Source organism: Procambarus clarkii, chromosome 29 (genome assembly GCF_040958095.1).
Source record: "Procambarus clarkii isolate CNS0578487 chromosome 29, FALCON_Pclarkii_2.0, whole genome shotgun sequence".
In the NCBI taxonomy this organism is placed as follows: domain Eukaryota; kingdom Metazoa; phylum Arthropoda; class Malacostraca; order Decapoda; family Cambaridae; genus Procambarus; species Procambarus clarkii.
Window position 1 is genome coordinate 14,505,371 of NC_091178.1, and position 16,035 is coordinate 14,521,405.

Consider the following 16,035-nt stretch of genomic DNA (forward strand, 5'->3'; position numbering starts at 1 on the left):
GCGATTGCAACGCAATCAGTTGTTAATCACGTGTAAAGTGATTTCTATTTACAAACAGGTGGCGGTCGCTGGATGAACGAGCCAGTGTTTAGAAGACCGGCTGGCAAAATATGTCTAACGAAACGGGCTTCCTCAACGAGGCCACCCCCCGCTCGACGCGTCGGAACGGTGAGTATTAGAATGATACTGGCTGTTAAGATTAGACCTGGCAGGTGGAATGGGTTGTTTAGAGAAAACAAATACAGAACAATGTTGACCAGACCACACACTAGAAGTTGAAGGGACGACGACGTTTCGGTCCGTCCTGGACCATTCTCAAGTCGACAATCGACTTGAGAATGGTCCAGGACGGACCGAAACGTCGTCGTCCCTTCAACTTCTAGTGTGTGGTCTGGTCAACATACTTCAGCCACGTTATTGTGACTCATCGCCTGAATACAGAACAAGAGTGAAAGATAAAAGCAACATAACGAACAAATTTGATCAGTTGGCAACGAAGAAGAAACTAAAAACGAGAAACTTATCCTAAAAAATTAGGATTTCCCATAAATAAACACTACATGAACTCCCCATAGTAATAATTGCAAGGAATCTGCGTCTCGTTGAATGGAAAAATGCAATAACACCTGGCGTTGCAAGCCCTTGCAACACGCCAGAGTAATGAAAACTGTGTCCTGCATACAGAGAGGGCAACGCTTCTGACATGAAAATAATACACAGTACGGTGGATGGTGAATAATAATTTGCGTACTGTGTCTCTTCGTTGGTGACACATGGCTTGGTGACACATGGCTTGGTGACACATGGCTTGGTGGCACATGGCTTTGTAAATGTTGATCAAATGTGCAACTTAGGCTCAAATATTGCTCCTCTATTACGCTATGTAGTGTGTTCAGTCTGGGACGAGGCTTATGTACTCATCTTTTATTGAGTCAAGGTGAGATTAATGATTGATGTACGATCTTCAGTTACAATGAGGCTTATGTGCTCATCTCTAGGTGAGTCCTCCCACGGTGTAGAGGGCCAGGGGTTCTTCTCCCACGGTGTAGAGGGCCAGGGGGTTCTTCTCCCACGGTGTAGAGGGCCAGGGGGTTCTTCTCCCACGGTGTAGAGGGCCAGGGGGTTCTTCTCCCACGGTGTATAGGGCCAGGGGGTTCTCCTCCCACGGTGTAGAGGGCCAGGGGGTTCTCCTCCCACGGTGTAAAATACGTTGACGAACCGACTTGTGTACGATCTGAATTTATCCAACTCATTTTGTGTGTATTGTTGGTAACAACATCGTAAGGTAGAAGCCACGAAGGATCTGTGTAGAGAGCGTATGAGTTGGTCACCCCTTAAATCGTCGTACTTGAAAATGGTAGCGGCTCGTGAAATTCACATGCACTCCCGTTTTCTGTTTTGGGTCCTCTGGTATGTTAGGATAAGAGCACTTTAGTACGCCAGTTTCTTGACGTTGGAAAACCTTTAGAAGGACGAGCTGGAGGCTTGTTGACTGTGAGAGGCAAGATAGCAATGCACTGCAGAGTGTATTAATGGTCATCCTTTTCCTTTCTTCTGTCTTCAGTAAATAAGAGAAACATTCAGATTCACCTTTCTTTATGGGACGGCTCATACGAAGGGAAGAAAGGCCCAGGCAGTCTGGGACCAGGCACTGTGCTGGGCACTGTGCCAGACTCGGGGCACAGTGCCTGATGCATAGACAACAGAGCCCTTAACAGGTAACTATGACAGCAAGAACTCCACTCTCTCGGAATTCGAAAACTTTTGCGAATTTTCTTATAATTGATGGGAATGGAGGCGATGTCTGACCCATTATGGGTTAGTGTTCCTTAGTGACCATAAATCACCTTGTTAAAAGTTGCGGAGCCGGTCCACTACATCGTAAAGTTGTTTAGAAATTAAAGATGAAAGATTATCTTCGTGCTGAAAAGCATGATATACTATGTGAGGCTTTTTTATGTATAGGAGTTTCAGCTTTTGTTGTGAAGCTGCGTTGCTGGTTATGTCTAGGGGCTGTAAAGCTCTTAATAGAATAGATCCGCCTGGCACGTCTTGCTGGGAACTGGATAGACCTATCCCTCTTCCCGCCTGTCATCTACCCGCCTCTTCCTTCGTCTATTCCCTCGACTACCGTCTATCCTCTATCCTCTCCTTCCCATTCTTTTTCTTCCCCATGCCTCTTTATCTCTCTCTCCCTCTCTTCCCATCTTATTTTTCTTCCCTCTTCTCTCTTCCCCTCTCGCCCACTATCCTTTTTTCCCTCATCCCCTCATTTTCCCCATCCCTCCCATCCTCCTGGAACCTCAAACAAGGTCAAGCATTCCCTCACGAATGACGTTATTTATAAATAGACATCCCCCCTCACTCTCAAACACACCTATACAAAATTTAAATACAAATAATCTTTCAATAAAACTCGTAGCAAATAAAAACTCTCAACATTAGATCGGAGGCGTCAATAAACCAGTGCCTCCCCCGCCGGTGGGATATATATATGACTGGAAAACAGAAATCCCATTTAGAGTGTTTAGGTTTAAGGGGGACGAGGCTGCCCCTGGTGGCGCCAGACGGGGTGATCAAGTGGCACCAGGCGGCCTTCCCTCCCTTGGCACCCCGAGGCCCGGCTTTGTTGATGCAGGGAGACCGCTGGCACACACCCTTACAGGCAGCGTCGTTCTCCTGTGGTGCCGCAACGTGGAGATAGAGAGAGAGAGATGGAGAGAAGAGAAAGAGAGAGAGGAGAAAGTGATGGGTTGTCATCGTTCCGATACACTTTGCGCTCATTGGGTGAGTCTGACAGCATATTTTATCATATGGAATAACACTTGACTTTGTAAGCAACTGTGTGTTTCATAGTGTCAGTCTCGTTGTGTACGAGGGGGCGTAGCCCCCCCTCACGTTCCTCTCTCCCCCCCTTCTACTTTCGTCTATAGTCACTCAATCTCGTGTCCACTAGACCGCGTCTCGGTAGTACAGTGGTTACGTTCCCGACTCACAATTCAGGATCCCGGGTTAGATCCCAGGCGGGACAGAAATGGTTTGGCGCATTTACTTAACACCTAATGCCTCTGTTCGTCTAGCAATCACATAGTTAAGGTAGTTAAGGCAACTGTTGGGGGGTTGTGATCATTAACACGTGCCAGTTATTATCAAGCTTTTAGAGCATAAAACATTTCCCTAAGCCACTACCACAAGCATTTTCACGTCTCACCTCACTGTGCCAAATCGCTGCCGTAAGGCGGCGATGTGTAGTGTTCCATTCGCCTGGGTTCTAGGAGACTCGAACCTCGGGCCCCCAGCTCTATCGACCGAGCTACTGAGTGGTCTTAATAACGTGTCCTAGAGCCCAGCTGAATGGAAGGTTTATTTCCACGGAAGTGTGGTTGAAAAATATATATATATATACTATCCCGACCCGTTCCCAAGGCGCTCACCTCCTAAGGATGCGATGGTCAGAAAGGCGAGATTCACAGAGAGCGCTGCGGGGCGACGAACCATCTTGCTTCACTTCCCGCCAGGCCGCTGAGAGCGGTGACGTAGGGTCCAGCACGAGAGACGTCCACTCCAGCTCCTCATGGCAGGGTGGTGGCGGGCTGGCCGGCCCGGAACTCGAACCAAGACTTGGGTGTCAGTGTGTACACTTGGAGGGTGTTCTGAGGCTTCATTCTGGGCGACTTGAGAAGGCTTGTTATTTAGGTTCGAATCTTTATGCAATCAACCCAAAATCGACGTCACATTTGTTCTCATAAATTAAACATATCTTTACAGGTGATGACAAAGGTTTTTTTTTACGCCATTTACAGTCTTTTGTATTCACAATTTTAAGTGCATTCTTCACTTCTAAATTTCTAGAAATTTGATTTAGATCGATTTGTATTCCTAGGGAACTGTTGCTGTCGTACCATCACATGGGACTCACACACGTCTCGAATCCTGAGCCAATCTGCAAATAAACAAAAAAAGTCTTTATCAAATAAGAGCCACAATAACCCTGCAATGCTTTCAAATGTCATGCAATACAGTTTGCAACGTCACACACAGAGATCACACTAACGTGATGCATCAAATGAACAAATCAGGCAGGCAGAACAAATTAAGGCAGTGTCTGGGATGCTCCCGGACGCAGGTTCGAATCCTCGTCACGGCCCTTGTGGATTTGCTCAGTTTGCAATGTATTGCTTTGCATTGCAAAGATGTGGTACGGTCATATGATCCTCCCCAGAGTTGCGGTGAGATTAATGGTCGTCTCTCTATACGGGGGAGGTCGTTAGAAGGGGCTTGTTTACGTGAGCTTGAGAGTCGGAACAGCTGCGTGTGTTCCGAGCTGTCGTTCAGACCATCACATTGATGGACCATGTTTCATACATGCTTCAATGGCCATTAGGGAGGGTTGAAGTTTCCAAAGACAGCTCGTACCCCTCAAGAATTTGCTACGGTAGGGCGTGGTATATCTTACTGGGGTTACTGTGTTGTGCAGTCTATGTAGTGTTTGAGATACGTGCTTGTTTGTGATATTTACGTGCATATGTCTGTTACGTACATGTCCGTGTTACGTGCTTGCATGTTCGTGTTACGTAGGTGCATGTCTATGTTTTGTCTGTGTTCTTGTAGTACTTGCTTTTAAGACGCGTTCTTGATTGATTCATGATTCCTGGCTAGTTTATTGTGTATCCCCCATGATCATCCTGTGAGCGGTAGCGCAAAAAAGATTACAGAAAGCACGTCCTAATCAGATCTCAGTTGAGACTTATACATTAATTTCACCTAATTTTCACACCTTATAATGATGTCAGATAACAATTCAACGCAATATTTATTTTGACAGATTATCTTACATTAGTGATGGGGTTGTTACAAGATCGTAATAGAACTTCAGCTCTTTATTATTAATCTCCACATTATACAACCTATTCTTAAACACAGATGTCATTGGTCTACTGGAATTACTTCATCCCTATACAAGCGGAACTGCCAGAGGTAGCCAAGTCGTATTCGAACTGTGACAACATCTGTTAGTCTGCTGATGTTGTTACTTGGCTCATACACGTGTTTTGTTTAACCCGTTGGGATGAACATTAGACCTGTTAGTTCCTGTTTTCACTTTTATCTCTAATTCATGTTTATCTAAGATTCTCACGTCTAATGACGTGGTTTATATCTTCCAATTCCTTTCCTTTATCCTTCTCCTTGCTCTATCCCTCCGTCACTTGGCTTCTTTAACTTCTCGGCAGCAGCTTCAATCTTACCTATATTTTGCTCAGTTCAAATAATTAGACTGCAACCGGCTCATTTGCATACACAATCCGTCGTGTCACCGGTGCCATGCCCAGCAACAGTCTTCATCCTCTCCCATTACCCTCCCTTCCTCTCTCTCTCTCTCTCTCTCCTTCCCTTCCCTTTTTGATACCCAAACTTCTGAACTTCTTCCCTCCCAAGAAAGGAAAATAACCTTGCGAACCCCCGTTTTCTTTGAAGCTTCCGAACCCATTTCTCCTTCGTATTCTTTTTTTTGGGGGGGGAGGTAAGATGGGGGCGGAGTTACGAAGGTAATCAAGATAATTGCTTCTCGTACATATGGATCTTTTACCTCTTCAAGTTTGGTGTTGTTTGTAACGTCTTAAATATAAAAATCTAACAAATTGTTATATTCTTTTTACACAACACTGTCATCGTATTCTCTTGCACAATATTTCAGTTCGTGCATAAATGAGCTAATATACATAATGGTAAGGGTCTACACACACACACACACACACACACACACACACACACACACACACGCACACGCACACGCACACGCACACACACACACACACACACACACACACACACACATCAATGTAGATATGATAGAGCCCAGTAGGCTCAGGAATCTGTACACCAGTTGATTGACAATCGAGAGGCGGGACCAAAGAACCAGAGCTCAACCCCCTCGCAAACACAACTAGTTGAGTACATCGTGGTCAAGTAAGTGGTGCGTGTGCTTTGGGTGACCAAGGGTTAGCCAAGTATGTTGACTAGACCACACACTAGAACGTGAAGGGACGACGACGTTTTGGTCCGTCTTGGACCATTCTCCAGAACGGGAGAATCTTCTTGAGAATGGTCCAGGACGGACCGAAACGTCGTCGTCTCCTTCACTTTCTAGTGTGTGGTCTGGTCATCATACTTCAGCCACGTTATTGTGACTCATCGCCTGCACGGGCTAGTCAAGATCAAGGGCATTGCCGGATGATTTGGTTATATCAATTTGTTGCGTGTTATGTATCCAGAAAACCACAAAACGGGGACATTTTGCCCGAAACGCTTTGCGTAATAGTGGCTTTAGGCATTGTATGTACTAGCTCTATCTATAAACCCATCAACTTCTCTATCTTACCTTGTATGTATGTACTTTACCTGAATAAAAAAAATTATTTATTTATTAATATATTTACACCCGGACCGTTTTGCCTAATAGCTAAAGCATGTGTTTGTATCTTGGGAGGAGTGCTTGAGTCTTTGTGTGTGTTGGGCTTTGTAACTCTCGAGGAGGTGTATTTATAGTTTTATATTTTGTACAATTTACTCGGCTGCCTCTCAAACTTCCTCGCATTCCTCAACGGAATGGGTAAGAGGTCCATAAATGAGTAATTAAAGTAACTAAACAGTTCTCCATACCTTGCTTAGCTCTGCACTTCCTGTTAACCCTCGCTTGATTAGTTCTGCCTCCTCTTCCCCCCTAGTTTGACTAGTCCTGGACACCCCTTTCCTCTTTATTGCCTAGTTCGGACACCCCCTTTTCTTGCCTAGCTTGCTTGGTTAGGGGGTTCCTGACAGCTAAGTGGACAGCGCTCGGGATTCGTAGTCCTAAGGTTCCGGGTTCGATCCCCAGTGGAGGCGGAAACAAATGAGCAGAGTTTCTTCCACCCTGATGCACCTGTTCACCTACCAGTAAATAGGTACCTGGGAGTTAGACAGCTGTTACAGGCTGCTTCCTGGGGATGTTAACAAAAAGGAGGCCTGGGCGGGCGCCCAGGCCCGGTTTCGGGCCTGGGCGGGCGCTAGGAGGCCTGGTTTCGGGCGCTAAGCCCCGAAATCATCTCAAGAAGATAACCCAGACTCCCTTTTTTCCCCTAGCTTGTCCCAGTCAAATCTGTTCTATTCTTCACAACAGCGCCCTCCACACTACTCAATCTCTCCTCATAGGCCAGGTGTGAAAATGTAAAAGGGGGGATTATAATTATGAGTAGTGATAGTCATAGTGGTCTTCGTTGATAAATGAGCAGGTTTTAGCGCATAGTCGTATTAAGTTTGTGTACTCACCTAGTTGTACTCACCTAGTTGTGTTTGCGGGGGTTGAGCTCTGGCTCTTTGGTCCCGCCTCTCAACCGTCAATCAACAGGTGTACAGATTCATGAGCCTATCGGGCTCTGTCATATCTACACTTGAAACTGTGTATGGAGTCAGCCTCCACCACATCACTTCCTAATGCATTCCATTTATCAACCACTCTGACACTAAAAAAGTTCTTTCTAATATCTCTGTGGCTCATTTGGGCACTCAGTTTCCACCTGTGTCCCCTTGTGCGTGTTCCCCTTGTGTTAAATAGACTGTCTTTATCTACCCTATCACTCCCCTTCAGAATCTGTGTGTCTCGTCCCCCGTGTTCTTCGCTACTGCCAAGTGAATACCTTTCTGCAAGTTACAAAGTATGATCTTAATTCTTATGTGGGTTATTTTTAACTCTATAATAAAAGATGTTTTCACCATGATCTCTCTATTTTACTAAATTTATATATTTTTTCTGGCAAATTTCCTTTAAAACACCAAATGCGTCAATAGCTACCACGAATGTTAACGAGAGACATCGTTCGCTAACGTTCAAATAATTGGCAGGAATCCTATAACCGAGCGAGGTGGGGCTGTCTTCACTAACACCCTGCTCACTGTAACTCCATCCAGGGTTGGCAATAACACCTGGCCTCTATTCACCGCCCAGCCCCTGCTCTCCGTCAGCGGGGATCTGGGAACCTATACACACCACCTCTTAATGCTAGGATTGTGGCCGAAATACAGCCAGCTTGTAGATACACCCATATTGTCTACCTGAGCGCGTTATTAATGCAAATGTTTGGCCAGCCGTTGTTTGGAGGCGTTAATGAAGGTGTTCGGATGATCCTGAGGGAAGAGGGGAATGGAGGGAAGGAGGGAGGGTTGGGGGGATGGGGTTGAGAGGGGGGAAGGATGGAAGGAACTATCAGGGGGAAAGCGTCAAGCCATTACGACTATATAGCACTTGGAAGGGGTCAGGATAAAGATTTGGAATGGGACGGGAGGCAGGAATGGTGTCCAACTACTTGGACGGTCGGGGATTGAACGCCGACCTGCATGAAGCGAGACCGTCGCTCTACCGTCCAGCCCAAGTGGTCGGGATGGAGTAGAAGTTATCCATAATACCTGTCTGATATTACCTGATATACCTTGTTGCTGCTGCTGATTTCCTTACTGCTGAACGCACTCACTGAGGTCAGTCCAGCCTAAACAGCCTTGTGGAATATTCTTTTTACTGTCGTAACCTCAAGAATATGTGACGACGGCTAAATTAGCAGTAAGACAATCACATATCTGACCTTCAGCTCAATTTTTACGCATTTGGGGAACAACAATTTAATCATTGTTCACTCTGCGTAAAAAATTATAAGGTGTTGCAAATAGTTGCAGCAGAAGACAATACTGCATCGAGGTGTTCTCTGCTATGATAGAGGAATATGTTAAATGGAAAGATCTAAAGACATCATATAAAAAAGTGTAAATATTCATACCGGTCTTAAAGGGAAACAGACCAGTGGGAATCTATAATTGTTGAGTTTTGTTGGTTGGCAAAGGTTTAGAGCAGGTGGAGCTCTTACAGGTGCTAGTAGGAGCTCTTCCAGGTGTTAGCAGGAGCTCTTCCAGGTGTTAGCAGGAGCTCTTCCAGGTGTTAGCAGGAGCTCTTCCAGGTGCTTGTAGGAGCTCTTCCAGGTACTAGTAGCAGCTCTTACAGGTGCTAATAGGAGCTCTTCCAGGTACTAGTAGCAGCTCTTACAGGTGCTAATAGGAGCTCTTCCAGGTACTAGTAGCAGCTCTTCCAGGTGCTTGTAGGAGCTCTTCCAGGTGCTAATAGGCGCTCTTCCAGGTGCTAATAGGAGCTCTTCCAGGTACTAGTAGCAGCTCTTCCAGGTGCTAGTAGGAGCTCTTCCAGGTGCTAATAGGCGCTCTTCCAGGTGCTAATAGGAGCTCTTCCAGGTACTAGTAGCAGCTCTTCCAGGTGCTCGTGGGAGCTTGACCTCTCAGGAACTGGGTTATGCTTCACACTCACACATCCCCCTTTCCAGTTCCTCGTGGAAGGGCGTCCCCGCTAGTACTGGGTTAAACTGGACGAAGGTTGAGCATTACCAGGTGGCAATTCACATGAGGACGTGGATAAAAACCATCGCCTTTCCAGTTTTAAGTTCTAGTTTTAATCTCATCTTTTGACAGCATCGTGATCAAGTATGACTTTTATTTCATCACCTTAATCCTGATAAGTTTGTTTTCTTGTTTGGGATGTGTTGTATCATACGAGGACGGAGAGAGACTGATGGAAGGGGAGGAGAGTTTTGTAATAATAAATTTTCTAAGGGAAAGGGAAGAAGGGGGGGCCAAGGGGATGGGGGATGAGGGAGAGGGGAAGAGACCTGGGCACATCCGGGTACCTCTTCTATACATATAAATCTGAATGTCTGTTCAAGGTTGGAAGGGGTAGGGGGAGAGAGATGAGGGTGAGAAGGGGAGAGAGAGGATGATGGGATAAAGGGGAAAATAGGGAGATGAGAGGGGTGAGAAGGGAGAGGGGATGGAAAGGGAAGAAGAAGGGAAAGGGAGGAGAGAAGGAATGGGAAGATGTGGTTGAGAGGGGAAAAGAAAAGGAGTTGGGTGACAGACAGACTATCCCGGGAACCGCCTGGTATCCCACCTTGTCTCTTCTATTAAAAGGAATGTCTGTCTATCCCAAGATGAAGGCCAAAGGTTTGGGGTCTATCCTCACCAAACTTTGTATGGGAAATGGTCTGAGGTATGGGACTGACATAAAATGGACTGGGTCACTAAAATTAAAAAGAGAACAGTTTGCGAGGGTCACATTCTGACCCCCTACGACGATTCTTTGCACTGCCCGCTGGCTACACTTAGCTAAATATTTTTAAAACAAAATTAAAACAACAGTAGCATAAACCAGATGATCCTTACACAGCTTTTTTAATATTTCATACCGCTAAGCTCCTCCCACCATCACACAACCCACGTGCCAATTGTAAAATATTATATTTCATTTATTTATAAAAATATATATTTTATTATATTATTTTATGATTTTTCCGGCAGTTGGAACTACCTCCAGCACCTTAACGATCTCCAACAACTGGAGTGACCACCAATAGCTATGGTCTGACGACTAGAGTGATCTTCATCGTCCAGTTCTGTGATATGCCTTAAAACATCTTCCCGCTAATTAACATCACCAGGGGTGCTAAACCTTGTCTAATTTTCTTCCTCCAGGGGAGACTATGTTGGGATATCAGCTTCAACGCTCCGGGAGGCTTCACCTAGACCGCTGGATGGCATAGGTCATTTATGCCATGAAAGTTTTTCCTCTCCGAGAGCAAGTTTAGGTTTTCATCCATCCATGGAGAAGCAGCCAAACTATAAACTCTTGGGACCAAATGCCAAGGTTGTATTTGGTGTATTTTAACGACATGTTTGGTCATTTTTTCCGAGGAGGACGTGGGGGTCTATTATTTTGTTGACATTCGTGTGGATCACTGTAAATGCCATAAATTATGGCAAATTTGGTTCGACTGTCGGATGTCATGGGACTCAAAGTGCCTTAATGCGATGTTCTTTAGTACGGCCCCTCACCTTTGAGGCACATGTAACAGAGAAGACAACTGAACTATCTTACCAAAAAAACTGAACTGAACTATCTTACCAAAAAAACTGAACTGAACTATCTTACCAAAAAAACTGAACTGAACTATCTTACCAAAAAAACTGAACTGAACTATCTTACCAAAAAAAGTTCATTTTCTTCGATGCATCAAAACGATTTGGGCAGGAAACAACAGCTACATATTGATGCAGGAGAAAGCGACGAAGAATCATCTTGACTACAGAGAAAGATTGACATCAATCAGCGATTCAACTCGACACTCAAAAAAGATAAGCAGCAAAAGCTATTCTTTGCCTTGTTAAGGTCTATTGAAATGCGCTAACTATACCTGAGTCACAGGCATTCATGGTTGTTGCCTTTCATTATTGATTTTTGTACTATTTTAATGTTTATATCTAGAAATGAAAATGTCAATCTGCCCATTGTTTATCCGAGGCTGGAAGCCAGATGCATGGGGCTAGTTGACACAATATTTTCCCATTAATTGTTGCAAGGTACGTGCCCTACATGGGCTGGTCGAAATTGGCATCAAAGAAAAGAGTGCCACGTGACATTGTGCCAAACGTACCCCGACGATAAATCTCGCAATACCATTGTGACTCAATATTCTGAATGATTATATATTTTTTCGATCTCGTAAAACATTCAGAACACGGCAAAAGTTGTTAGGATTATTCTACCTATCATTCTTTGGGTGTAACAGGGTGGTACAGGTGCACCAGATACCACCAAGGATCTAGACGAAGCAGCAACAACACCTCCAACACACCTCCACCCACTCTCACTACACCTTACATCTCTTAAATGTTAGAGGCTCTTTCTCTTCACTCGTTCCCCCTTTCCCCGTCCATACACTCCCTCCCCTAGTGAGAGGGAGAGAGAGAGAGAGAGAGAGAGAGAGAGAGAGAGAGAGAGAGAGAGAGAGAGAGAGAGAGAGAGAGAGAGTGGGGAGGGTTACTGAGAGAGAAAGATAGGGAGGGGAAAGAAGAACACAGCGCCAGTGGCAACACTCGCCCCGCACCTCTCAACCGATGTGTCTAGGGTTCGAGTCGTGGCCGGGGATAATTGATTAGGCGCCAATCCTTAACCGTGCGCCTCTGTTCACCCAGCAGTAATTGGGTACCTGGTTGTTAATGATTGGCGTGTCAATTCCAGGGGGTTAAACTAGTGGCTAAGGCTTACCATTAACAACGGGAAGGGAAAGCTCTCAGCCTGCTGACAGTAAAGCCGTTTGTGCACTCACCTGTGTAAAATAAATGAGAGAGAGTGAAATTAAGTTACACTAAAGATTATATTCATGGCTTACTTTACGACTGAATAATTACATTTTTTTTTAAATAATGGGAAAACATTTTAAGTAAATAATTTCTTATTTGTTACATAGTTAGGAAGGGCAACTTTTGATGCAGTGAACAGCACACTTACCTCACGAAAGAGGACTTAGATTCGAATCCTAGCAGAGTGGGATTGCAGGCCCCTAGGCCGGTTGCAGTTCCTGGCCTAAGGGGCCTAAATCCTACCATGTGGAGGTTTCGACTCCGATGAAGAGAGCATCATTGTTAATGACTTTTAACTATGAACGCAACGATGGGAAAAAACAGAGGCTAATTTTTTAGATCTACAATACTTAATAGTTACCAAATTATTTGACCAGGTGATTGCGACATAGTTTTGCCGGCTTGGCGCCTTCTTTTGATAATTAAATGCTCAGTAGGCCTTATATGTTATATTAGAAAGAGGAATGACTTTAAATGTTTGTTTTTTCACCATGTTCTGTCCGTCCTGGCGACGAAACCAATACTGTATTAAGATATTTCTACTGAAAATCTATAACAATTTCACGGAAAAGAAGAATTGATTAATGCTAAAAATGTATACAATATTTAAAGCACTAGTTTCTATTCAATAATAGTCGTATTTTTTAAATTTATATTTCAAATAAGAATTTTGATTCTTTGTTAAAACATACTAGAATTATTTTTTTTACTAAAAAAATTAATAGTGAATAATGAAGCCGTCTATGAGGAATGAGCTGACAGGTGTGTGTAACACACACACACACATGGTCTGACAGGTGTATCTGTGTGCGTCAGATGACCTGACCACTATCTTGTCCTACATAACTTCGTGAATATCCTAAAAAAATGTATAAATTAAGATACTCTGGCGACGCAGTTCTATCATATCCGATAAACCTCAACTCCACGTTCATACCCCTTCGAAAAAAATGAAATAAATGAACTTCTAGAAGCATTTTCTTGGGCACGTATGAACTCATCCTCCTTACAAATAACTACAATTCATCGTAGAATACACGGAATTCAACTCTGCTATAGGATAGTTGACTTAGATTTGCACGCTAGTAGCCACGTGCTTTTATACTCGGTTGCCAAACGTATGGTTGGACTCCAGCATTTGCTTGCACGTTGCAAGCAACACCTGGAACCACTAGTTTCAGCAACGAAGTCTTGTTCACAACTAATTTACAGGTAGCATCACTTGGTGGTAATAATATGTTCAAAGGAACAAAAGGAGTCATCAGTGCATTTTTTTTTACATGTTTACGAAGAAGAAATGTGTTCATATGAACTTATGTTTCTATATATATATATATATATATATATATATATATATATATATATATATATATATATATATATATATATATATATATATATATATATATATATTACGCTGATAGCTGTACATAAATCGATTTTAATTATATTACACCACTATACCAAACATTTATACTTATTGTATTAAATCCGTTGTATTATTGTTCAAAACCCGTATTATTACTGTGTTAAATACGTGTAATTAACGAGTTAAATCATTATTTTTACAATGGTTAAGCCGTGTTAAACTCCCTAATATTGCCTAGAGTAAACCGGTATTCTTGCCTAATTAAACCAGCATTATTGCCCTGTTAAATCTTCATCATCACCGATTTAACCATTAGGAACCAGAATTTAAAGACCATAATATAACGCGGGTAACAAGGCTATTGAACTCTCGGATGAAAAACACCCACAGATTTATTGCATTATTTTTGTATGGTAAACTCTGCTTACCACAATAGTGTACTAGTTTGCCTAACCCCCTACACCTTTATCACCACCACCCATATAACACCTGCAGGAGATGCAGAATAATCAAACAGACCAAATACAGCACAATTAACTATTGATCAGAATTAGTTGAAATCTCGTAAGAATTTCTAGCGGTCGGAATTAATTTCCTATGGGCACGGATTTCTTACAAACTATAGTAAATTCTTAGAAAATATATATTTTTTGAGCAGTGAATGCCAAGACGCTCCTTGTGGGTGGTGTGTGTGTGTGGTACAATGTTTATGTTAAGACGCCTCGTTCCAAATATACTCCATACAGAGGTAACTATAGATACTTGATGTGAAGTGCATTAAAACCCTTTATGTTAAGTGATGTTGGAAGCTTTCTATAAAAATGCGTTACATAATTGATACAGAGTGAATTAAATAGCTGTTAAGTTATTAGATAATGCAATGAAAGGTTAATTAGATACAGGTATTGCAAACACAATTCATTCAGTAAACTGGCAAATGGAGGGGACATAAAATTTGGTCAATGAACAGAAGTTTGATAACTCGAACGCGGCCTCTGTATAGTGGAGGCTGAATACCTCTCAGACCTGACACTGTTCACACTATTTCTTACCTCTGGCAACCGGCGACGGTGTTCTAGGGCCACAGGGAGATCAGACAGGTGTTCTTCAGTGGTAGTAGATGGATGTTCTTCAGTGGTGGTCGATGGGTGTTCTTCAGTGGTGGTCGATGGATGTTCTTCAGTGATAGTCAAAGAGAGTCTTTTCTATGGTGGTTGATGGGTGTTCATTAGTGGTAGTGGAAGGTGTTCTTAAACGGTAGTCGAATTGTGTTCTTTATTGGTAGCAGAAGTGTGCTCTCTAGTAGTCAGCGGGTGTTCTGTCAGTGCAGGAGCTTTCTATCAACAGTGTTCTCTCAGTCAATGTTCTCTTTTAGATGTTCAACGAATGTTCTCTGGAATCCGAGTGGTGTTCTACTCCCCAGTCATAACCCCTTGGTGCAAATTCTCAAAGACACATGAAGCATGTCGACCATGGAGGTCTGAATCCAAATCAAGTTTAGCCTCTAAAAGATTGTTTTATTTGCATTTAAATAATTTTGATACTGAATTTACACTATGAAGGAGGGGAGGAAGTCTTTGATATTTTTATTAAATGTCTTAAAATACTTCACAGATGTTTAATAAGTTTCTTTCGTTTATAGGTTTGTATTTAAATAATTTGTCAGTAATAAGATGTGTCAATGGTCATGTCATTTTGACATAGTTGCTTATTTGACATGTCAGTGTTTCGTTAGGTTCAGAATTGCCGTGATAAGGAAAGGAGAACCTCAGATTGACTTGTCTGAGGATCTAGCTACTTGCTACAGTTACTGATATTAAACAGTATCACTTAGTAGTGGAATAGTTTCTCGACTCGCGAGTCGTGGTGTGTAAGTGATGAGGCCCACTCTCTCTCTCTCTCTCACACGGAGGCAGGGAGGCGAGGAGCGATGAGGCTGCACAACCTCACACCGCGAGCACACACCCGCGACTGATCTGGCATATAGACATCCCCCCCACACACATGCACACACCGCTCCCTCAGCCACCTCCTCCTCCACCCCCGTCAGAAGGCCCTTAGCCACGCCCCTTTCCTATCTACTACACCAGTTGCTACGTAACATCTATCATGGGACTGTGTTCGATCGTAATCTATCGTATTCTATCATGACATTTTTGTTCGATCGTAATCTATCGTATTCTATCATGACATTTTTGTTCGATCGTAATCTATCGTAATCTATCATGGCATTTTGTTCGATCGTAATCTATCGTATTCTATCATGACATTTTTGTTCGATCGTAATCAATCGTATTCTATCATGACATTTTTGTTCGATCGTAATCAATCGTATTCTATCATGACATTTTTGTTCGATCGTAATCAATCGTATTCTATCATGACATTTTTGTTCGATCGTAATCAATCGTATTCTATCATGACATTTTTGTTCGATCGTA

General features: G+C 43.2%; 1 protein-coding gene across 2 annotated transcripts in view; it reads right to left on the reverse strand.

Moving 5' to 3' along the window:
- LOC123765080 (lachesin) overlaps positions 1 to 15,556 on the reverse strand; it is a 51,753-nt gene extending 36,197 nt beyond the window's left edge. For both annotated transcript variants that reach the window (XM_045753514.2, XM_045753513.2), the window contains exons 1-2: positions 14,647 to 15,556; positions 3,435 to 3,943 (exon numbers count right to left, since the gene is read on the reverse strand). In XM_045753514.2, coding sequence (XP_045609470.2) covers positions 3,435 to 3,498 — 64 coding nt within the window. In that variant the 5' untranslated portion in view covers positions 3,499 to 3,943; positions 14,647 to 15,556. The remainder of the gene's footprint in view (positions 1 to 3,434; positions 3,944 to 14,646) is intronic.
- Positions 15,557 to 16,035: the final 479 nt, after the last annotated feature.